This window comes from Heterodontus francisci, chromosome 1 (assembly GCF_036365525.1).
Source record: "Heterodontus francisci isolate sHetFra1 chromosome 1, sHetFra1.hap1, whole genome shotgun sequence".
NCBI lineage: Eukaryota > Metazoa > Chordata > Chondrichthyes > Heterodontiformes > Heterodontidae > Heterodontus > Heterodontus francisci.
In genome coordinates this window covers 138886417-138912181 of record NC_090371.1, presented here as the reverse complement: position 1 = coordinate 138912181, position 25765 = coordinate 138886417, and the positions used below count along the sequence as shown (strand labels likewise).

Sequence of the window (25765 nt, the reverse complement as noted above, 5' to 3'; positions counted from 1 at the left end):
ATTTCATTAAAAGGGTAGAGAGAAATATATATAAGATACAGAAAACCATGCATTTCTCTCATTCATTCCCATTCATTCATTAATCTTAAAGCTTATTAAAATTGTCTTTTCTGGGTGCCAGTGCTGCTTTAATTTCCCATTTTTGGCATCGAAGTAACCATGTTGTTCTTTGGGGAAATTTTTCTTCAGTTTGCCCATTGCCATGACTGCTGAGGGTCTTTGTTCCTGTTGAGGTCATTTTTTTTTCAGGAAAGTTAGTAGTGGGCGGGTCAATCCTGAACTCTCTTTCAGTGCTTTGCTGAGTCATGCAAAGGCTTTTGACTTCAGGAGATGGGTGGTTCCCTTTTCCTCTGACTGTGGGGGAGGATTCTTTGTTAATCTCCCCTTTGTTCTCTGGGACATTCCTGCCTGCAGATATGTATGCAGACCCTACTGCACTCCTCTGTGGCACTTTGACTAGGTGAGGCATCACCCTCATGGTTTCTATGCCCCCTAGAGGTCTTTCTTTGCCTCTGCAGATTCCTATAAAGACTGTTAGAAACTCTGGTGGGGTGCTTCTAGAGTCTGCATTTGCAGAGGGTATGGGGTCTAACGTTTCAAATCTTTTGAGTTTGGCTGACCTGATAGTAGGGGTTTTCATCTGGGATTCCTCCCTGACTTCCTTTAACCTGCCCTCTTGGTCACTTTTTCCCCTTCCCTGTCTAACCTTTTTCCAGCCGTGTGCCTGCCTGTCCCCTTTTCTTCTCGATGGGGGTCCCTTACAGTTCACCAGCCCTCTGCTGGAGGATCCTCCTAACACCAGTACAGGACTTAAGGGTGCAGGTTTCACTGTAGGTTGGGGTTTCCCCTCAACCTGGCCCATGTGGCAACTCTTGCAGTACTCCACCACATCTTTGTGGAGTTTTGGCCAGTCAAACTGCTGTCCTATGTGGGCTTTGGTCTTTCGTATACCGGCATGTACAGCTACTGTAGTCTCGTGGGCCCTTCTTAATATTTCTCTCCAATACCTCTGTGGCACAACTAACTGATGAGAACTACTGTCCACTCCTTGCTCTTAGCTCTGTGAGGAGAAATCCATTTCCTCATCAGTACCTCATTCTTTAAATAGCAGGAATCAGAGACTCCCTCTGCTTCACTTTCAGACTGGGCCTCCTGTGCTAATTCTTGCAATACTGGGTTGACTCGCTGAGCCTCTCCTTGGGAAAATCCATTTAATTCATTCCCTGGGTCTCCTAACTTTCCAGAGACTTGGACTGGCAGACCTCATGGTTATCTGCCTGCAGTGCTAATGCAGTCTCCTCGGGGGGAGCTGGTTTGATCATGGCCTGATCCACTACACATTCAGGGAAACTGCAGAGGACCATCTCCTGCCACTGGCCTGTCTCTCTGACCTCCTGTGGTCTTTCTTTCATGACTGGGGAAACTACCACCTTCACCCCAGCTGGATCATTACCTCGGAGCAGGCCAACCCCGTCCACAAGTTACTAGGGACAATCCCTACAGTCACCGGTCTCGAACCTAGGTCACACACGAGGTGCACCTGGTGTACAGGTACAGGCACACACTGCCCTCCAATACCGTCCACCATCATTCTGGTGTTCACTGCAGAGATCAGGCCCAGTAAAAGGGACCCAGTGGCCCCTGTGTCCCTAAGAATCACTATGGGCTTGCTTGCCCCACTCAAGGGGTATGGGGTTACTTTCCCTTCAGACACAAAACTCTGATAACCTTTAGGAATCCTATTAAATTTTCCTGAACTTGCAGCCATAAGCTTCCTGGGTCTCACTCTTACTACAGTTAAAGCCACAGCTTGTTCTGCTGTGCTTTCCATCAGGTCCCCCTTTTCACTGACCGGGTGTGCCCTGATTAACCCTACCAGTTTTTCCTTTAGTTTCCAGCAGTCAGTTTTTAAATGCCCTGCTTTATTACAATGGAAGCACACAGGTCTCCGGGTCTCACTCTTGCTCATAGCACCTTCCTTTTTGGCTGGACGAGGGCTCCCTTTGTCTCCTGCTTTCCTTTCTGTACTAGGACTGCCTGGGCTCCTATCGATCTCCCATCCTTGGTCCTTTTCGGATTTGTGGGGGTGACTAGGAAAGGTTCTGCCCTGGGAAACCAACTTATAAATTAAAGCAAACTCTTTGGCCAGAACGGCCACTTGCCAGGCTCTCTGGACCCGCTGCTCCTCTACATGGGTCTTTATTGAAAGTGGGAGAGAGTTTTTAAATTCCTCTAACAGAATTACTTCCCTGACATTCTCATAGCTGAGCTGTACTTTAACAGCCCTCAGCCACTGATCAAAAGCCAGCTGCTTACTTCTTTCAAACTCCAGATAAGTTTGATCAGCTTGCTTTTTGAGGGTTCTAAATTTTTGGCAATAGGCTTTGGGTACTAACTCATATGCCCTGAGGATAGCATCTTTAGTCAGTTTATAATTTGATGAACTCTCATCTGGCAACAGTGAATAAACCTCATGGGTTTTTCCAGTTAGCTTGCATTGTAGTAAAAGAGACCAGGTCTCAGCTGGCCATTTTAGCTACCTTGCCAGTTTCTCAGAAGACATAAAAATTCCTCCACATCTTTCTCATTGAATTTTGGAATTAGTTGAGCAAGGTTTAGCAATTTTGCACCCAGACCTGAATTATGCTCCTCCATGTTGGGTCATGCTTTCACTGGGATTACTCTGTCACTCCCCTAGTTAATTCAAGATGCTTCAACTCTCTTTCTTCGCATTCTTTCTGGGATATTCTTTTTCTCTCTCTCCTCTCTCCTCTCTCGTTCCTTCTCCTGTCTCTCTTTCGCTCTCTCTCCTGCCTTTCATTTTCTTCATGCTCTCTAGTTCAAGTTTCCTTTGTTCCAATTGCATCTTTGCTAAAAGTACCCTCTCTGGGTCTGCTTCTAACACTGCTTCTGCTTCTTCAGATTCAAGGGAAAAATGGTTGGCCACTAGCCGTAGGAGTTCAGACTTCCTAGCCTTGCCACGTACAGTGATCCCACACTGTTCAGCCATTGTCCTCAACTCCTCCATAGATAGTGCTTTTAACTTATCCCAAGTTACTTCACCCTGGCTTGGAGAGCTACGAGCTTCAGTTACAGACATGTTAATATTCAAGCACACACACAAGAAAACCTGTATTAATCTTGCTCTTTTTTGATTGGGAACAATTTGACTTCCCCCTTCCAATTTCTCTCGTTTGTCTGTGGGTCAATTCCGGTCACTAGCACCCAAATTTCTGTTACAACCAGGTGAGAACTGTTTCTAGGGGTCCCTCTCAGCCTTCAACTGGCCTTACTGTACTCCCATCTCTTTCTCATGGAACTGAAACCCACTGAAGACACATGAACCCCAAGAGAGAAAAGTCTCCTGCAGTGAACAAGATTTAAGAAGAATACTGGGCCCCAACGAAAAGCAAGACCATACCTTCAACAAAAGGACTCTACAGAGAGCTCGAAACAAAAAACCCTCCTCAGAGATTGCCTCAAACTTTCCACTTTATCTTTTCTTCTGTTCTTTTCTGTCCCTATCTGCACGTGTGTATTGCATATGCATGCTAGCGTGGGCGCGTCGTGTATCCATCGGCATTACCCGAATTAGAGTTTAAGTTTGATAACATTTCATTTTTCTTCTTTAAACCTAAGAAAGCCCATTTGTGCTCATTTCTTTGCCTTATAATTGGAAAGCAGTGAACAAGGATTCATCAAGGGGGAGCTCAATTTGCCAGTTCACTTTAGCTAGTTCTGCTTTCCTGCCCTCATAATTGCCCTTATTTAAGTTTAAAATACTAGTCTTAGACCCATTCTTCTCTCCCTCAAACTGAATGTAAAATTCAATCACATTATGGTCGCTGCTGCCTAGGGGTGCCTTCACCAGGAGGTCATTAATTAATCCTATCTCATTGCACAATACCAAGTCTAGTATAGCCTGCTCTCTGGTTGGCTTCAGAACATGCTGTTCTAAGAAACTATCCAGAACAGTCTGTTAATATGCAAAAATGTCCTTCCAGCCAGGGTCTTGGCAACCACTTGTAATAGGCTTTCTCTTTTTCCCAGCAACAATTTGAAATTTGTGGCAAAATTAATGTGCCTCATTCTTGTCAGGTGGGGGCTGCATGACACGTCCTTATTAATCTTTTAGTCATTCTTTGCTGTTTTTTATATTCTGTCCAATCTTCTCAGCTGCCACCCATCTTTGTACAATTATATGCTTTTTCTTCAAGTTTGATACTATCTTTAACTTTATTAGTTAACATGGATGGGGGGTCCACCCATTGGAATTTTTCTTTCTAGTTGAAATATATCTATTCTGTGCATTCTGAAATATCCCCTTAAATGTCTGCTACTGCATCTCTATTGACCTATCCCTTAACCTAATTTGCCAATTCACTTTAGCTAGTTCCGCTTTCCTGCCTTCATAATTGCCCTTATTTAAGTTTAAATCACTTTTCTCTCCCTCAAACTGAATGCAAAATTCAATCATATTATGATCGTTGCTGCCTAGGGGTGCCTTCACTATCAGGTCATTAGTTAATCCTATCTCATTGCACAATACCAAGTTTAGTATAGCCTGCTCTATGGTTCGCTCCAGACCATGCTGTTCTAAGAAACTATCCCGAAAACATTCTATGAACTTCTCACCTAGGCTAACTTTGCCCATCTGATTTTTCCAGTCTATATGTAGATTAAAATCGCCCATGATTATCGCCGTACCTTTCTGACAAGCACCCATTGTTTCTTCCTTTATACCTCATCCTACTGTGTGGTTACTGTTAGGGGGCCTGTGCACCACTCCCACAAGTGACTTCAAGGGGGCAACATTTAGATAGGTTTCCCATTCCTGGTCGCTGTCGCTTGGCCCCTGCTGGAACGTGCTTAGGGGCCGATGTCCTGTGAGAACACAATTGGTCTTGGCTGTGACACCCTTCACTATAGAATTACTAAGTGTCCACTCTCGATCCAGACATATAGATGAAGAATAGCCACTGGAAGAGGTACCAGAATGCTGCTGGATCTGTGCATCTATGCCGCAGCAGAAGTCAATGCTTTTAGGAGAGAAGAAATAAGGAAGCAAGGTGGGGGAAAATGGCATCAAAGAATTGGGGAAATAGATCCATAGAATTCAGTGGTTGATCAGTGTCCCGTGAAATGTGACTGGTCAGAGATGCAAGCATAGTCATTGAGACTGGGTTATTGCCCATGAGTTTCACTCGATTCTTTTGGACAAAGGATTTATAGAGCTCTATCTTCTTGGATTTACTCATAGAAAAACATAGGAAGATCGGAAGGGTGAGGTAGAATTCATTAAAAAAAAACAGAAAATGCTGGAAATACTCAGCAGGTCAGGCAGCGTCTGTGGATAGAGAAACAGAGTTAATGAATTTTAATCTGGCGACAGGGATTCCGGCAGTGGGTCAGAAGGCGTGGGATCCCTGGAGCTACTTCATGCAGGCAGATAATTAATTACCCGCTGCCAGGGACACCATCCCTTTAAGTGACATACTCCCACCTCCAGTGCTGCCATCAGCTTCACTGGGAGTGGTGGCCACTGCCGGTACTGTAGGAGGCCCTGCAGAGGAGAAGAGTGATGATGACCCTGGGAGAGGCCAGTGGAGTTGGGGTCGCTGGGGCCATTCCAGCAGGCCCCAGGGATGGGGCGAGGGGGGTGTCAATGAGGGTGGGAGGGGTCTTCCCAGATTGTGGGGTGCAGGCAGCCATTACCCGTAGGAGGGGTCCCTTCGGGGGCTCTGGATTGCCCTCAAAAGAAGGGTCCCCCTTGAGCCCGCTAGGAGCCTGCCAGGTTTTACCTGGTGGCGGGCCCCTTCACCCATTAAATTGAGGTAGAGGTGGGAAGAAGCCCTTTAGTTTAGTTCAGTTTAGTTTAGAGATACAGCACTGAAACAAGCCCTTCGGCACACCGAGTCTGTGCCGACCATCAACCACCCATTTATACTAATCCTACACTAATTCCATATTCCTACCACATCCCCACCTGTCCCTATATTTTCCCTACCACCTACCTATACTAGGGGCAATTTCTAATGGTCAATTTACCTATCAATCTGCAAATCTTTGGCATGTGGGAGGAAACCGGAGCACCCGGAGGAAACCCAAGCAGACACAGGGAGAACTTGCAAACTCCACACAGGCAGTACCCGGAATTGAACCCGGGTCACTGGAGCTGTGAGGCTGCGGTGCTAACCACTACACCACTGTGCCGCCCTATAGTGGCCATTTATTGGCCTGCGGCAGAAAGGTCACCCCGGACTAACTTCAAAGGCATAGGGAAAGCAATGGGCACTCCATTCCCCCCCCACCCCCCCCCCCACCCCACCCCACTTTCTCACACAATTGTATGGGCCCCCTGCCTCTGTTTCCGTCCCTAGGTGCCATAAAATTCAACCCAATGTTTCAGCCCTACAGTTTCCAGTGCTGAATGTTTGCAGCGTTTTCTGTTTTTATTTCAGATTTCCAGCATCTGCAAATCATGCTTTTGAGATAGAATTCACATTGGGTCTAAAAGAAAAGCATGAAAGGGCTTGGTGGCCAAATAGTCTTTTCTCTTTCAATACTTTTGTTATGTTGTTACAATGTTGCTAAACCACTCAATTTTGAACTGTATCACCATCCTGAATTAGGTCACATTAAAAAGAATTGCGTTGACTACACTTAAGTAATTGAGTTTTAGTCTCTTGGCCATTACATAATATGAAGTTTGAAAATCAAAGGCCTCTTAGCTATCAATCTAGAAACAAAGTACATGGTGCTTACTATCATTGTTTTTAAAAGAGAAAAAGAAAGTCTATATTTTTAAAACAAATATCACCAGTTAACTCTCAACAGATAGTAAAAACAAATGAAAGGTATATAAAACAAATGTACCCAGTCACTTTGAGATCTTGAGATTTTGCAAGTAGTGATAAGCCAAATCACAAAGTGTAAATTAGATATAAACTCCAAATAAATAACATGACCTTACCTTGAGAAGGTGATTCCTGATTCAGTGTGTGCTTTTCCTTCGTGTCAGTTGTACATATAAACCGGCCTGTGGCTATAAAATGTGGCGTTACATTCTGACACATAGAGTTTTCCTGATTCCTTTCGTTGCTGGAGTGATTTAAAAAGACTTTTATCTCAGTCATTCTTCCTTGAGTTCCATTTTCTGAACAGTTGGAGATGGTACTAGTAATGTTCATGAATCCAAGCAGAGAGGATAGGTTGGTTACTTTATATGACAGGCTCAGGTCAATGCACACTACCATGAGCACATTAACAATGTCCCCTGTGAACAGACAATAATTAGTAAGTGTGCTAGTGAATTTAGTGAATTAGCAGAGCTACTGTCATAATCACAGCCATGCAAATGCACTTTCCATCCGCAGCCCCCTAATTAGGAGCACAGACCCCAATTTTCCCTGTGTCTAAACCAGGTCACTAAGGCCAAATGTAACACCCTAGTTGCGGTTCCACCTGAGATTACCTGACTCAGCAGAGACTTGGGGCTGGATTTTCTCTCTGAGGCAGGAAATAAAAGTCAGGACTGTTTCCGGGTCCCAAACCCGCCCCCGGCGGGGAGGGGGGTAAACAGTCACTTATTGGGATGTTGATGGGGGTGCCCACTTAATGGCATGGAGACAAATTTGCTGTCAATTAAGGGAGGTGTGCAGGCTCTCGAAGCTGGAGGGCCATACAGAGGCTTTCCAGCTTGAGAGGAGCAGCAGCCTGCAATGGATGGTAAGTAACTGCGAGGGTGCTTCAACATGGAGGTGCCCTCTCAACAACTTTTTTCACACTTAAATTAAAAATCAGAGACGGCAACCAGGCCAACACCTGGGACTCCCTGTCCAGGTGGATCTGTGGCTGCACCCAGGCAGGTAGGGAGGCCCTTTAGGCCTGTTTGGAGTACTGGCCCCCAAACCCACCCCCCCCCCCACCCCCCCCACCACCCCTGCCTGCCGCCGGGTGCCCACTTCCAGGCACCTAAGTTGCACTCGCTGGTGTGGGAAACTGGAGGTTGACTGGAAAATTCCAGTTGGCCTCCTTTAGTTGGCCCTAAAAAGGCTCTTAACTAGCCTAATCTGCGACCCTGCTGGCCCTGAATTCGCCTCAGCAAAAATGGCCAACATCGGAATGGAGTTGGGAAACAGACACACCAGCCAGCGCCGGTATTTTCGGGCCCTCTCCACCTCCATTCCAGCCCCCGGCGGGACCCAAAAATCCTGCCCCTGGGGAATGAACCTGGAATCTTCTGGTCAGTATGCCTTGGTACACCAAATGCTACATTTACCCAATATGCGAACAAAGGAACTCAAACTTCCCAGGTACAGTAAAAAAAACCTGCAGTTTTAATGATGTTTAAATTTAAAAATATAATAAAATGTTCTTGCATGTTATGCAAATAATTTTTAAAAAGTATATTCCAAAAGATCAACCAGCCTTGTCAACCAGAAAACATGTCTTAAATAGAATAATTATTAAGTACCTATTACCAATCTGCTTCAATAACCAGTGCAGCCCTGGTCTCCCACTACCCTGAAAGACTGCAGACTAGCCCTGGAGACTTCAGTATGTAGATAATGGAAGCTCCGACTGCTCCTGAAGATCCCATCACCCCTAGTGTGCTAACACTGAAAGGGGCAAGAGAGAGCAGAAGGAAATTAGAAAATGTAAAGGAACAAAACCAAAAAAAAAGCTAAGCAAAGAAAGGCTGCAGCAAAGAAAAGAGATAGCAAAGTGAAGCGAATTTTTTCTTTTTTATACATATTCAAAAAACGCTTAGCACAAAAAAGCAAGAAAAAAATACAGCAAAGAACAAGCAGCCTCCACATTCAAGGTAGGCATAGCAAAGAAGGAAAAAGAGGAAGAAAGGGAGGAAACAAAGTCAGTGGGAGAAAATTAGATGAATCTCTGACCCTCCCTTTGCCATAATATCTCTGGGCTGCTGATTTGTTCCACCATTCCCTAACCTTCAATTTTTAATGTCCTTGTCTCCAACAAAACCTTTACTGACTCCCACTCAGGTCATTGCCTTGATACTCCCTCCATCTTCGATCCCTCAAGTGTAAGGCGGACGAACACGAACATATATGATATACAACTGGCTCAGCCATCACACTACTACCCTCCTCTCCACCCCACTGCCTACAACACTACCTAAGCCCAGGGAAAGTAAGCAGCCTCAGCTTTTGACTTGCATTTCTCCCACTACAAGAACCCTGATGTGCCAAAATATTCCTCCCAGTATAAGAGCCCTGATGTACCTGCAAATGCCAAGTAGTGTTCGGATTTGCAGGGAATGTAGACTTTGATAAGATATAAGATCATAAGAACTAGGAGCAGGAGTAGGCCGTCCGGCCCCTTGAGCCTGCTCCGCCATTCAATAAGATCATGGCTGATCTTTTCGTGGACTCAGATCCACTTACCCGCGGTCCCACCGTATCCCTTAATTCCTTTATTGTTCAAAAAGATATCTACCTTAGCTTTAAAGACGTTTACTGAAGAAGCATCAACTACTTCACTGGGCAAGGAATTCCATAGATTAACAACCCTCTGGGTGAAGAAGTTCCTTCTTAATTCAGTCCTAAATCTGCTCCCTCTAATCTTGAGGCTATGCCCTCTTGTCCTAGCTTCACCTGCCAGTGGAAACATCCTCTCTACTTGTATCTTATCTATTCCCTTCATAATTTTATATATTTCTATAAGATCCCCCCTCATTCTTCTGAACTCCAATGAATATAATCCCAATCTACTCAGTCTCTCCTCATAAGCCAACCCCCTCAACTCCGGAATCAACCTAGTGAACCTCCTCTGCACCCTCTCCAGTGCCAGTACATCCTTTCTCAAGTAAGGAGACCAAAACTGCACACAGTACTCCAGGTGCGGCCTCACCAGTACCTTACACAGCTGCAACATAACCTCTCTGCTTTTAAACTCAATCCCTTTAGCAATGAAGGACAAAATTCCATTTGCCTTCCTAATTACTTGCTGTACCTGCAGACCAACCTTCTGCGATTCATGCACAAGGACACCTAGGTCCCTGTGCATAGCAGCATGCTGCAACTTTTTACCATTCAAGTCATAATCCTTTTTACTGTTACTCCTACCGAAATGAATGACTTCACATTTATTAACATTGTATTCCATCTGCCAGACCTTTGCCCACTCACTCAATGTATCTATGTTCCTCTGCAAAGTTTCACAGTCATCTGCACACTTTGCTCTGCCACTCATCTTAGTGTCATCTGCAAACTTTGACACCCTACACGTGGTCCCGAACTCCAAATCATCTATATAAATTGTAAATAATTGCGGTCCCAACACCGATCCTTGAGGCACACCACTAGTGACTGATTGCCACCCAGAATAGCACTCATTTATCCCCACTCTCTGCTTCCTGTTAGTCAACCAATCCTCTATCCATGCTAATACTTTACCCCTCACGCCATGCCTCCTTATCTTATGCAGCAGCCTCTTGTGCGGCACCTTTGGAAATCTAGGTCCAGCACATCCACTGGGTCCCCATTATCCACCTTGCTCATAATGTCATCATAGAATTCCAAAAGATTTGTCAAGCATGACCTGCCCTTCATGAACCCATGCTGCGTCTGCCCAACGGGACAATTTCTATCGAGATGCCCTGCTATTTCTTCCTTGATAACAGACTCAAGCATCTTCCCCACTACAGAGGTTAAGCTAACCGGTCTAAAATTCCCCATCTTTTGTCTACCTCCCTTTTTAAACAGTGGCGTCACATCTGCTGTTTTCCAATCAGCTGGGACTACCCCAGAGTCCAGCGAATTTTGGCAAATTACCGCCAGTGCACCTGCTATTTCTCCCGCCATCTCTTTTAGTACCCTGGGATGCATTCCATCAGGGCCAGGAGACTTATCAATCCTTAGCTCCATTAGCTTGCCCAACACTACCTCTTCCGTAATAATGATTGTTTCCAGGTCCTCACCTACGTTCGTCTCTTTGTCAATTACTGGCATGTTATTAATGTCCTCCACTGTGAAGACCGATACAAAATACCTGTTCAATGCCTCGGCCATTTCATCATATCCCATAACTAAAATTCCCCTTCTCATCCTCTAAAGGACCAACGTTTACTTTAGCCACTCTTTTTCGTTTTATATATTTATAGAAACTTTTGCTATCTGTCTTTATATTCTGTGCTAGTTTTTTCTCATGTTCTATCTTACTTTTCTTTATAGCTCTTTTTGTAGCTTTCTGTTGACCTTTAAAGTTTTCCCAATCTTCTAGTTTCATGCTGCTTTTGGCCACTTTGTACGCCTTCTCTTTCAATTTGATAGCCTCCCTTATTTCCTTAGACACCTGTGGCAGATTACCCCTTTTCTTCCAGTCCTTCCTTTTCACTGGAATATACTTTTGCTGAGCACTTTGAAAAATTGCTTTTAAAGTCCTCCACTGCTCGTCAACTGTCCCACCGTAAAATCTTTGTTTCCAGTCCACTTTAGCCAAGTCCTCCCTCATTCTATTGTAGTCCCCTTTGTTCAAGCACAGGACCCTGGCATTGGATTTTATCTTCACACTCTCCATCTGTATTCTAAATTCAACCATACTGTGATCACTCCTTCCAAGAGGATCCCTAACTATGAGGTCATTAATTATTCCTGTCTCATTACACAGGACTAGATCTAGGATAGCTTGCTCCCTCGTCGGTTCCATTACATACTGTTCAAGAAAACTATCACGGATACACTCAACGAACTCCTCCTCAAGGCTACCCTGACTGAGCTGGTTCGACCAATCTACATGTAGATTAAAATCCCCCATGATAATTGCCGTACCAATTTTACAGGCATTGGTTATTTCTTTGTTTATTGCCCGCCCCAATGTGATGTTATTATTTGGTGGCCTATAGACTACGCCTATCAATGACTTTTTCTTCTTAGAGTTTCTAATTTCCACCCAAATGGATTCAACCTCATTCTCCATAGAACCTATATCATCTCTCAGCACCGCCCTGATGTCGTCCTTGAGTATCAGAGCTACACCACCTCCCTTACCTTCCTGTCTGTCCTTCCGAATAGTCTGGTACCCCTAGATATTTAACTCCCAGTTGTGACCAACCTGTAACCATGTCTCCGTAATGGCTACCAAATCATATTTATTCGCGATGATTTGTGCCGTTAACTCATCAACCTTGTTACGAATGCTACGAGCATTCAGGTAAAGTGCCTTTATGCTAGCTTTCTTACCCTCATGATTCCCAACATCTCTAATAATAACTCCTGAGTTATCCTTCCTTTCTGCTTCTTTCATCGTCTGCCTTGAACCTAAACCCTCCTGCACACATGTTAGCCTGCTGCTTACCTTTTTATTTATCATCATACTCCCTGTCGTTTTCCCTTTCCCTTCCCCCCGAGTCACTAGTTTAAAGTCCTAGAGACCACCCTATTTATCCGTTTCGCTAGAACACTGGTTCCAGATCGGTTCAGGTGGAGACCGTCCCATCGGTACAGATCCCCCCGGTTCCAAAACTGATGCCAATGCCCCATGAAATGGAAGCCCTCTTTCCCACACCACTCCCTTAGCCACGTGTTTACTTCCCTAATATTCTTATCCCTAAGCCAATTTGCACGTGGCTCGGGCAGTAATCCGGAGATTATGACCCTCGAGGACCTGTTCCTTAATTTCGCTCCTAGTGCTTTATAATCCCCAAACAGGTCCTCCATCCTAGCCTTGCCTATGTTGTTAGTCCCAACGTGGACCACAACAACTGGATCCTCCCCCTCCCGCTCCAATTGTGTGATTATACACTTGAATGCACAATGACCTCAAAATATCTCTGTGAATATACGCTTATTAACTGTACGTGGCTTTATAAAATACATGTGAATGTATGGCTATATGTATTACGGCACCATAAAATGCATATTTACTTTCTTCAAAAACCATTAGATGAAGGAATATCACAATATGCTAAATGTTCCTATACTAATAGTCACGGAGTAATTTCAATGCCAGAGCATGAATGCTAGCATCATTGGTATACTGTCTGTGAACTGAATTATGAAAAGGATTTTTTTTCTTCACGGTGGTGTTGTTTGTTTGCATTGGCATTGATTTTAGGAGGACATAGAATTTTCAAAATGCAAATAACATTTTTAATAAAGCACTTTTCCCTTATTCCATTCAAAAATAACAAGAAACAAATTATGATTGAATACTTAATAAAACAAACTCTATTAGTTTAACATACTTATCCTTTTAAACATCAGTCCCTAAAGAGGAAAATGGTGTCATTCTGGTTGTTAGTGTGCACTTGTAAGAGAGCAGGCCATCTTTTTGTTTTATGTGAAGGGAATGCTCAACAAAAGAACAAAACTGAGCTACCAATAAGCATACTCTGCAAAGTGTCTATGCAAAGTGGGACTTCAATATGCTAGCTTATTAGTATTCAGAAACCTTGCAGCATATGCACCACTTACAGATAAGTAGATGTAACCATATGTAATTGAACACTGTGGAACCACTGCCATGTACTGTGTGAGTGACAGAAGCTGCAGCCAAATTGCAGGTAGCAGAGATTCAGGAAATAGAGAGCACGGGTATATGTCAATATCACTATGCTTTTTAGCAAAATTTGTCATTAAATACCATCAGCAGCTGGAGGAACTAATACTCTTTTATAAACAGTAGTGTTAATTAGCTTCTCTCCCCACAGATGCTGCCAGAACTGCTGAGTATTTCCAGCATTTCTTGTTTTTATTTCAGATTTCCAGCATCTGCAGTATTTTGCTTTTATTTTAGTGTTTAATTCACTGCCACTTCTCTTCCAAGAATGCCTACCTTGAAGAAGATCTACTCTGCTCTCCAACGGGATTTTCGTCTGTCTCTTTTATTTGCTTAAAACCTATTACATTTCTAATATTTGCCAGTTCTGATGAAGGGTCACTGACCTGAAATGTTAACTCTGCTTCTCTCTCCACAGATGCTGCCAGACCTGCTGAGTATTTCCAGCGTTTCTTGTTTTTATTTCAGATTTCCAGCATCTGCAGTATTTTTCTTTTATTTTTAGTGATAATTAGCAGTTGTTTCAGTTGCATATATATGGCCTATATATCACCCAGAAAGAGGGCAATTCTTTTCATGGAAGTATGCACAAGCAAATCCGCAATATACTCTGTGTGCACATTTTCTATCCTAAGCATTCATGATTTGCCTATTTATCAGAGTTGAGACTTAAGACCAGCACTTTACAAAAGTAAGGGTAAGTTTGAAAACTGGAGTTTGCTAATGTGGATATTTATCTCATACACAGTGGCGCAGTGGTTAGCACCGCAGCCTCACAGCTGCAGGGACCCGGGTTCGATTCTGGGTACTGCCTGTGCGGAGTTTGCAAGTTCTCCCTGTGTCTGCATGGGTTTTCTCCGGGTGCTTCGGTTTCCTCCCACATCCAAAGACTTGCAGGTGATAGGTAAATTGGCTGTTATAAATTGCCCCTAGTGTAGGTGCTTGATAGGGAATATGGGATTACTGTAGGGTTAGTATAAATGGGTGGTTGTTGGTCGGCACAGACTCGGTGGGCCGAAGGGCCTGTTTCAGTGCTGTATCTCTAAATTTAAAAAAAACATGCATGTTAGCTGTTTGTATATGGTGGTGTAGTGGTAATGTCACTGAACTCAATTTAGAGGCCCAGGCTAATGTTCTGGAGGTATGGGTTCAAATCCCACCATGGAAGCTAGTGGAATTTAAATTCATTTAATTAATAAAAATCTAGAATTGAAATCTAGTCTCAGTAAAGGTTCTATGAAACTATTAATTGTTGTAAAAACCCAATCTGGTTCACTAACATTATTTAAGGACATAAATCTGCTGCCCTTGCCTGGCCTGGTCTACATGTGACTGAAGACACACAGCAATGTGGTTGACTCGTAACTTCCCTCTGAAATGGCCTAGCAAGCCACTCAATTGTCAAGAGCAATTAGGGATAGGCAACAACCCTTGCCAGCGATGCCCACATCCCATGAAAGAATTTTAAAAAGTGCATGCTTAACAAAATATTTAAAGCAAATGGCCAGCTAATATATTATTAAAACTTTAAATTGATGACTTAATTTCCAAGTTGATGAGTTTTTAACTAAGGAGCCTTCTAACCAACTTTAGTGAATGATCTGAAATTTCCCCACAATCAAAAGTCCCTGAAGTAACATTTTGTCTATGCAAACCAAAGGAAATGGTTGACTTCACACTATGTAGGTAACCAAGTGTTAGTAGTTTGAAGTTTTGTTATAATAGATCAAACCATTTCACTCATAACCACAACAAAGGTTGTGTTCCAATAACCGTAAATATTTAAATCTTAAGTAAGCAGAAGTGACAACAGACGAATGAAAGAACTTGCATTTATATAACACCCTTCGTGTCCTCAGGATATCTGAAAGTGCTTCTGCCCACTGGGAGCATTCAATTTACCTTTTTGATTTCCTGCTTGGATTTGGAGTTTGTTTAGGAAAGTATATCTACATCATAAAATCGAACTATAAAAAGGACATAGAAGCTCTGGAGAAAGTGCAAAAAAGATCTACAAAGGATGAGAAAAGAACTATCGGGAATTATTAAACAGTTGTCGATAGAATGTTTCCACAATGGGAGAATCCAAAACTAGGGGCCATAAATACAAGATAGTTACTAATAAATCCAATAGGGAAATTTGAAGAAATTTCTTTACTCACAGGGTGGTTAGAATTTGGAACTTGCTACCACAGGAAGTGGTTGAAGGAAATAGCTTAGATACTTTCAAAAGGAAACAAGATAGGTACATTAGAGAAAAGGGAATAGAAAGATATACTGAAAGGCTGAGATGAGACAGACGAAATGGGAGGAGATTGATGTCGAGTATAACCACAAGCACAGAGTAGTTGGGCCGAATGGCCTCTTTCTGTACTGTATATCCTATGTAATAAGCATGCAAACATAAATATTCATTTCATGCATGGTAGTTTTGTAGGTAGATATGACACATGAATGGCCACTTGTTCCAGTTTCCAGAGGCACCACAACTAGTCTCATGCAAGATGCTTAAATTAAATACTGTACAATATACAAATAGCTCCTATAGCAAAATGATCCACATTAGACCCACATCATAAAGAGTAACACACAGGTAGGTCTTATTCTGGACTTTGATGATCTAAATGTACTTTAGGTAACAGGGTAAATGCAACCACTGAGTACATTGAGCGGATAAATAAAATGCTAATTTCCTGCCTTCTCATATTTTTCTCTCTAAGTCAGTGTAAATCTGCATGAGCAAAAGATCTAGTACATTGTGCAGAAAAACTTCTTTGCTTGTTCAAAAATGACCAATATGACAACCAAAGGCTGATAACCCAACAAGCACATAAATAATGACAGGCTAGATAATGTTTTAGTAGATGTTTTCAACAGAAGGACATAATTATTCAGTTTTAGCAAAAGCATTATAATTCAGTGTTCTTGTTTTGCCATGTATTTTTAAAGAGCATATTCTTCAAACCTCACTTAGTATTTAGATAGGACAAAAAAATCACATCTAAAACTTGTCTTTATGCTGCTATAATTTCATATCTTCTGCATCAAAAGATAAAATATTATCAAGGTATGTTTTTTTATTCGTTCATGGGATTTGAGCGTCGCTGGCAAGGCCAGCATTTATTGCAGATCCCTAACTGCCCTTGAGTGATGAGCTGCCTTCCTGAACCGTTGCTGCCCATACGGTGTAGGTACACCCATAGTGTTGTTAGGGAGGGAGTTCCAGGATATTGATCCAGCGACAGTGAAGGAATGGTGATAGTAGTTCCAAGTCAGGATGGTGAGTGACTTGCAGGGGGACTTGCAGGTGGTGATGTTTCCATGTGTCTGCTGCCCTTGTTCTTCAAGGTGATAGAGGTCGCAGGTTTGGAGTGTTGTTGGAGCTGCACTCATCCAGGCAAATGGAGAGTATTCCATCACACTCCTGACTTCTGCCTTGTAGATGATGGACAGGCTTTGAAGAGTCAGGAGGTGAGTTACTTGTCACAGAATTCCCAGCCTCTGACCTGCTCTTGTAACCATAGTATTTATGTGGCTGGTCCAGTTAAGCTTCTGGTCAATGGTGCGAGATTCAGTGATCCATATCTGACCTTGTGTCACTAAAACATTAATCTGTCAGCCTACCAGATGTTGAAGTAGTGCAAGCCAGGCTTATGCAAAGGACAGTCCGAGCAACTACAGGCCAGTTAGTTTTACATCAGTGGTTTTAGAAAAAATAATCAGGGAAAAAAATAATCAACAAATACTTAGAGAGGTTTGAGTTAATTAAGAAATAAAAACAGAAAGTGTGAAAGGTGAAAGGTCACAGGCCTGGAACATTAACTCTGCTTCTCTCTCCACAGATGCTGCCTGACCTGCTGAGTATTTCCAGCACTTTCTGTTTTTATTTCATATTTTGAGAATCTGCAGTATTTTGCTTTTATTTTTGAGTTAATTAAGGGTAGCCAGCGTGGATTTGTAAAGTGGAAATCATGCTTGACAAATCTGATTGAATTTTTTGATGAAGTAACAGAGAAAGTTGATGAAGGGAATGCAGTGGATGTTGTTCAAATGGATTTTAAGAAAGTATTTGATAAAGTACCACATAAAAAGCTGGTTAACAAAACTGAAGCTCATGGAATAGGAGGGTCAGTTTCCAGTTAGAAAGTTACTTAAGTCGGCTTAAGAACAGAAAACAGTGAGTCGTAGTAAATGGTTGCTTTTCAGACTGGAGGATGATGGACAGTGGTGTTCCCCAAAGGTCAGTGCTGGGAGCACTGTTTTTTTTGCTATATATAAATGACTTAGATCTTGAAATACGAAGTAGAATTTCAAAATTTGGCGAAGATACCAACCTTGGAGGTGTGGCAGACAGTGAGGATGATATGAATCGCCTGCAACAGGATATAGATACGCTAGCAGAAGGGGCAGAGAGGTGGCAGATGGAATTTAATAATGATAAGTGTGAGGTGATGCATTTTGGCAAATGGATAAGGTGAGACAATATATACTTAATGCCACAGTTCTAAAGGGTGTGCAGGAACAGAGGGACCTGGGGATGCATATGCATCGATCTTTGAAGGTGGCAGGACATATTGAGAAAATGGTTAGTGAAGCATATGGGATCTTGGGCTTCATGAATAGAGGCACTGAGTACAAAAGCTGGGAAGTTATGCTGAACCTTTATGAAGCTCTGGTTAGACCTCAGCTGGAGTATTGCATCCAGTTCAGGTCACCACACTTTAGGAAGGATGTGAGGGTCCTTGTGAGGGTACAGAGGAGATTTACTAGAATGGGTCCAAGAATGGGGGATTTTAGTTACCAGATTCTGTTAGAAAAGCTTGGATTGTTCTCCCTAGAGCAAAGGAGATGAAGGGGAGATTTAGTAGAGGTGTACAAGATTATGAAAGGCTTGGACGAGTTAGACAGGAAAAACTGTACCCAGTTGGCATGGTCTCGATGGGCCGAATGGCTTCCTCTGTGCCTTAAATGACTCTATGATTAACTAATGGTACGAGGACTAGGGGACACAGATTGACGGTTTTGGTCAAGAGATGCAGGGGGAATGTGAAGAAGAACTTTTTTTACATAGCGGGGGGCAATGACCTGGAACTCACTGCCAACAAGGGTGGTGGAATCGGAGACAATCAATGATTTTAAAATGAACTAGTATGGGCACTTGAAGGAAGTAAACATACAGGGCTATGGGGAAATCGTTCAGAGGAGTGGGGCTGACTGGATAGCTCTGTGGAGTGCTGGCATGGACTTAATGGGCCGAATGGCCTCCTTCTGTGCTGTAAATGACTCTAAGACTCTACATGATAATCTTCTGAAGAAGGGTCACTGATCTGAAACGTAAACTCTGCTTCTCTCTCCACAGATGCTGCCAGACCTGCTGAGTATTTCCAGTGTTTCTTGTTTTTATTTTATATGGAATCCTTTCCTTTATTAGCTGATGTGTAGAATATAAGAGCAGAGAAGTTATGCTGGAACTGTATAAATCATTGGTTAGGTCACAACTTGAGTACTGTGTGCAGTCTGGTCACCTCATTACTAGAAAGAATGTAATTGCACTAGAGAGAGTACAAAGAAGATTTATGAGGATGTTGCCAGGACTGGAAAAATGCAACTGTGAGGAAAGATAGGATAGGCTGGGGTTGTTCTCCTTGGAACAAAGAAGGCTGAGGGGAGATTTGATTGAGATGTACAAAATTGTGAGGGGCCTAGATAGAGTGAATTGGAAGGGCCTATTTACCTTAGCAGAGAGGTCAGTGACTAGGGGGCATAGATTTAAAGTGAGGGGAGAAGAGGAAAAGGTTTTTCACCCAGAGGGTGGTGGGGGTCTGGAACTCACTGCCTGAAAGGGTAGTTGAAGCAAAAGCCCTCAACTCATTTAAAAGAAGTCTGGATATGCACCTCAAGTGCTGTATTCTGCAGGGTTACCAACCAAATGCTGGAAGGTGGGATTAGAATGGGTGGAACATTTTTCGGCTGGCACAGACATGATGGGCCAAGTGGCCTTTTTCTGCACCTTAAATATTCTATGATTCTAAGGGTCCCTAGTGGGAGGAATCTAGGCAGTCTGTGTCCATTTCCTTGTGTGAGCAAGTCAATAGAAAATAAAACACAATTTGGCACGACGTAATATTAAATTGGCAGTTTTATTCATAGGTGCCAAAGGTGTTTTTTGTGGGAAATGGAATATTCACTCTTGTGCCCTCCTGGGGTTTGGGTTAAACAACAATGTTAGGACAGAATAAACTGAGCTTTATTCCCTCAGCTGCATACCTGGCATGAAAGCATTCAATGCTGACACTGTTCATAAATAGTGAAGCATTTCACTTCCTAAAGCTGAAATACATCATTGTGATGAGCAAAAGTCAACAAGAAAATCCTTCTACGCATTTTGGTACTTACTGATTTACGAAATTGTAGTATGTTGTGATATAGAGAATAATTTTGTTCATTTAGGTATTTCTGACTAGTTAATCTAACTGAAAGACATTAAATTCCATCCATCACAGCATTGCAATAGTTGGCAGTATGTAGACTGCATCATCAACACACTTTCAAGTCATTTCGTTTAAATAGGAGTTTGCTACTTAAAAACAAAAAGTTACTATTCAGATAAATAATCTTTCAGACCTTAGCAAACATACACTGTATAATAAGAATATTAGACCTGAAAAGAACACAGCATCTTTTTCCTCATTTACCTAACGTTAAGGGATAGTTTAATAAATCTACGTTAGGACTTGCAAATATCTTGCCAGGAGATTATCAAATTGGTAGACAAACCAATGCTTTCCAATCTGGAAACTGACTACTGTAAAATTTAACCAGTGTCAATTTTAAATGAAAACATAAACTGAGCTGTAAAATAGTCTATGTTACTAAAGCCTTTGCTGACAAAATATCCTTTTTCTGCATTACATAAGTCAAAAAAGCTTAACAGGAATAAAAGCATGATACATCTTTGAATTCAACTGTCAGTCTTAGAAAAGCAGTTTTATCTGTCCTCTCTGCAGTGTCACCTCATTATTGCACCAGAGGAACCATCGTTTCAGGATAGATCTTCGTTAAAAAAAGTTACTTATTGTACCTGTGATCCTTACCTTCAGGTGGGAGGAAGAAATCAGACAAACAGATAATATAAACAGCCAGAGCAATTGTTATTATTTTCATGAGGATCATTCTTGCCATTGTTGTTTCGGCATATGGTTAGAGTGCTAAGTTCTAGTCTGTCTGTCTGTGGTATGTTCCTTCCTCTTCTCATTTGATTCCACTAAGGAGGGGGCGGTAACAAAACTTTAAAGTGATTTTTTTTTTAAAGTACCATTTTGAATTGTATCAAGGTACAACATATCAAATCTGTATGTCTATGTTATAACACAATACATAAATACTGTATTAAAAACCTTTTTGAGTCACCCCAATGGCACAGCTGTTTAAAGCAGTGAACAACTGTTCCTTACGAACCAAGAAGGTGCCAGATTCACTGACTGATTTTAGAAGCTGATTGCAGTTAGCATGATAATATAGGTTTAACTCAGTTGGTAGCACTTTTGCCTCAGACTGAGTTGTGGGATTAAGAACCCTGTGAACTTGAACACAAAACCAAGGCTGATATGCTTGCAGCACCTAAAAGAGTGTTGTGTTGTTGGCAGTGCTATTGTTTGGATGAGATGTTAAACCACCTGCAGAGATAGATGTAAAAAATCCCATGGCTCTGTTTGAAGAAGTGCAGGGAGTTGTCCTGGTGTCCTGACCAACATTCCTTCCATATCCAATACCATCAAAGGAAAATTAATTAGATTACCTATTTCATTTGTTTTTTTGGGGGGCAGTGGGGTGGTGGGGGCTTTGCTGTGAACCAACTGGCTGCCACATTTGTAATAATAATGACAATACTTCAAAAGTATTCCATTGATTAGAAATGGAGGAAAAATAAGTTTTAAGTAACTGGAATGAATCTGCCATTTACCAGTTTGTACCAATGTTTTCAGGATGGATTTCCCTCAAGGGTGATTAGTAAATTTCCTCACTTACCAACAGAATAGTTAGGTGGTATTTCCACTTTTTAAATTATTCTTGGGATGTAAGCATCGCTGGCAAGATCAGCATTTATTGCCCAACCCTAATTTCCCTTGAGAAGGTGGTGGTGAGCTGCCTTCTTGAACCTCTGCAGTCCATGGGGTGTAGGTACACCCACAGTACTGTGAAGGAGGGAGTTCCAGGATTTTGACCCAGTGACCGTGAAGGAACAGCAATATAGTTTCAAGTCAGGATGGTGTGTGGCTTGGAGAGGAACTTGCAGGTGCTGGTGTTCCCCTGCATCTGCTGCCCTTGTCCTTCTGGGTGGTAGAGGTTACAGGTTTGGAAGGTGCTGTGGAAGGAGCCTTGGTCAGTTGCTGCAGTGCATCTTGTAGATGGTACACACTGCTGCCACTGTGTGTCGATGGTGGAGGGAGTGAATGTATGTGGATGGGGTGCCAATCAAGCCCCCACCACCCCACTGCCCCCCAAAAAAACAAATGAAATAGGTAATCTAATTAATTTTCCTTTGATGGTATTGGATATGGAAGGAATGTTGGTCAGGACACCAGGACAACTCCCTGCACTTCTTCAAACAGAGCCATGGGATTTTTTACATCTATCTCTGCAGGTGGTTTAACATCTCATCCAAACAATAGCACTGCCAACAACACAACACTCTTTTAGGTGCTGCAAGCATATCAGCCTTGGTTTTGTGTTCAAGTTCACAGGGTTCTTAATCCCACAACTCAGTCTGAGGCAAAAGTGCTGATTGCAGTTAGCATGATAATATAGGTTTAACTCAGTTGACCCATCTAACTCATCCTTCCATAGAAATCTGCAGGCCCCCTATCGTAGCATCCAAGGAACTCCTAAATAATGCCAGAGCTTTTGCCTCCACGACCCTACCCATAGGGCTATTCCAGTCCTGAACTTACCTTTCACCTAATTTTCCCTCTGCCCTCTTGTCCTACACTCTTGGTTTAACTTGAAGTAATGCTCAGGATTAACTTTTGATATTCCACGTAATATCTTCCATATGTCTATAAGGTCCCCTGACATTCATCTAATTTCAAGGCTAAAATTCCAGTTTTTTAAACTGCAAGAGTAATCTAACAGTAGGGATTACCTTTGTCCAATCTCTGCATGCTTCCAGGAAATGAGTGCTTCCCTTGTTCCTCAGAGACCAGAACTGAATGCAGTATTCAACTGGAAGAATGCTGAACCCGTTCATATTATAAGCTGGGTCCCAGCCGATGCTGGCAGTTTCCATCATGGGCTGTTTGGGGGCACACTCTCTATCTACCCCAAACATGGCCCATGACATTGGAAAAGGAGGAACTGGCTGGAGGGAATTACATTGTCAAGAATTTCCTCAACCCCAATCTCCATAATACTTAGTGTTCTTTACGCAAGGTTTATTGGTACTCTCAGTGACAGCTGTAGGGCTCAGCTGATGGTCCAGTGTTGAAGATTCAGAAAAAACAGCAGCTCCATTTGTTACATTAGGTCCCTTATAAACAGCTCCAAATTCACTGCACCCTTAAAATTTTTAAGCTGGCAGTACTAACGTCCAGGTGAGCATCTGGCTCGTGCCATTTTTCCTGCCACTCCCCACTTCTGGCTGGTGCCTATTTCCTGACATAGGTGCTCCTCAAACACAGGCTGATGATGTGACCTTTCCCTAACTGTGGATACATTTGACGGGATTGGAAGAGAAGATTACTGGAGGTCAGTTCACCATACTTACACTGACATAGCGGTTTCATGCATTTTCATGGAAGCAGCTGTCAGGAGCTTACTAGATTGTGGAGTTATCCATTATCCATGCACAAGTACACACCTTCCAGAAGGGATCACTAGGTAGGAATCAGAAGTTCTGAAAGGTCACTGGGAATTTTATCAAAATCAGCTCTACCAAAAATTATAATGCAGAATAAAAGCGGAAAAAATATTTTTAAATATTTGTTTCATGGGATGTGGGCCTTGCTGGCTGGCCCAGCATTTATTGCCCATCTCTAATTGCCCTCGAGAAGGTGCTGGTGAGCCACCTTCTTGAATCGCTGCAGTTCATCTGGTGCAGGTACTCTCACATTGCTATCAGGGAAGGAGTTCCAGGATTTTGACCTAGCGACAGTGAAGGAACGGCGGTATAGTTCCAAGTCAGGATGGTGTATGGCTTGGAGGGGAACTTTCAGGTGGTCATGTTCCCATGCATCTGCTACCCTTGTCCTTCTAGGTGGTAGAGGTTGTGGATTTGGAAGGTGCTATCTTACAAGGTTTGGTGAGTTGTTGCTGTGCATCGGTGGTAAAGGGAGTGAATGTTTAAGGTGGTGGATGGGGTGATATTCAAGCGGGCTGCTTTGTTCTGGATGGTGTCAAGCTTCTTGAGTGTTGTTGGAGCTACACTCATCCAGGCAAGTGGATAGTATTCCATCACACTGCTGACTTCTGCCTTGTAGATGGTAGACAGGCTTTGACGAATCAAGAGGTTGGTTACTCGCCGTTCAGTTTCCAGCCTCTGACCTTCTCTTAGAATCATAGAATCATAGAAAGTGTACAGCACAGGAAGAGGCCACTTGGCCCATCATATCTGCGCTGGCAGATAAAAAACAACCCATCCAGCCTAATCCCACTTTCCAGCATTTGGTTCATAGCGTTGCAGGTTATAGCACTTCAGGTGCACATCCAGGTGCCTTTTAAATGAGATGAGATTTTCTGCCTTCACCACCCTTTCAGTCAGTGGGTTCCAGACCCCTACCTCACTCTGGGTGAGAAACCTTTTCCTCATCTCTCCTCTAATCCTTCTACCAATCACTTTAAATCTATGCCCCCTAGTCATTGACCCATCTGCTGAGGTAAATAGGCCCTTCACATCCACTCTATCTAGGCCGCTCACAATCTTGTACATCTCAATCAAGTCTCCCCTCAGCGTCCTCTGTTCCAAGGAGAACAACCCAATCTTTCCTCATAGCTGCAATTTTCCAGTCCTGGCAACATCCTTGTAAATCATCTCTGTACCCTCTCTAGTGCAATTACATCCTTTCTGTAATGAGGTGACCAGAACTGCTCACAGTACTCAAGTTGTGGCCTAACCAATGTTTTATATAGTTCCAGCATAACCTCCCTAATCTTATATTCTATATCTGGCTAATGAAGGAAAGGATTCCATATGCCATCATAACTACCTTATCGACCTGTGCTGCTACCTTCAGGGCTCTGTGGACATTTACTCCAAGGTCCCGTACTTCCTCTAGACCTCAGTATCCTCCCATTTATTGTGTATTCCTTTGCCTTGTTTGACCTCCCCAAATGCATAACCTCACACTTCTCTGGGTTAAATTCCATTTGCCAGTTTTCTGCCCACCTGACCAGTCCATTGATATCTTCCTGCAGTCTACAGCTATCCTCCTTTCTATCAACCACAGTATTTATGTGGCTGCTGCAGTTCAGTTTCTGGTCAATGGTAACCCCCAGGATGTTGATAGTGGGGGATTCAGCGATGGTAATGCAGTTGAATGTCAAGGAGAGATGGTTAGATTCTCTTTTGTTGGAGATCGTGGCACAAATGTTATTTGCTACTTATCAGCCCAAGCCTGAATGTAGTCCAGATCTTATTGCATAAGGATACAGACTGCTTCAGTGTCTGAGGAGTTGTGAATGGTACTGAACATCATACAATCACCAGTGAACCTCTCCGCTTCTGACCTTATGATGCAGGGAAGGCCATTGATGAAGCAGCTGAAGAGGGTTGGGCCTAGGCCACTACCCTGCAGCGATGTCCTGGACTGAGATGATTGGTCTTCAACTACCACAAGCATTTTCCTTTGTGCTAGGTATGACTGGAATATTTTATCCAAAAATTGATTGCACAATACAGTAAGATTAAAAATTTGTTTAGGAACATAAGATTATCGTAGAGTGTTTACGAATGAGGAATAAATGTGACTTAAGGAGGAAAAGCAGTGAAGATTTTCTGCAAATTTTCCATGGTTGTAAGTGATTTTTATAAAATATTATTTTTGTTTTGTACCTATTAGGTTTTTTGTAAAGAATGAAATACTGAATTTATGCAATGAAAAGACACTAAACACAACTCATTTGTACATTTGTAAAAGAGCAATAGAATCACACAGGCACTTTCTTCTGTGCATTTCAAATCAATCAAGACAAAAAATGAACTTAAAAATATTTATTTAACTTTCTACCTATAACCTACAAT

The 25765-nt window shown here is 42.6% G+C and overlaps 1 protein-coding gene across 1 annotated transcript in view; it reads right to left on the bottom strand.

The window, feature by feature from the left end:
• Positions 1 to 20712, bottom strand: part of LOC137368556 (uncharacterized) — a 35355-nt gene extending 14643 nt beyond the window's left edge. Inside the window, exons 1-2 of the mRNA XM_068028749.1 lie at positions 20625 to 20712; positions 6974 to 7276 (exon numbers count right to left, since the gene is read on the bottom strand). Coding sequence (XP_067884850.1) covers positions 6974 to 7276; positions 20625 to 20712 — 391 coding nt within the window. The remainder of the gene's footprint in view (positions 1 to 6973; positions 7277 to 20624) is intronic.
• Between the last annotated feature and the right edge of the window lie 5053 nt (positions 20713 to 25765).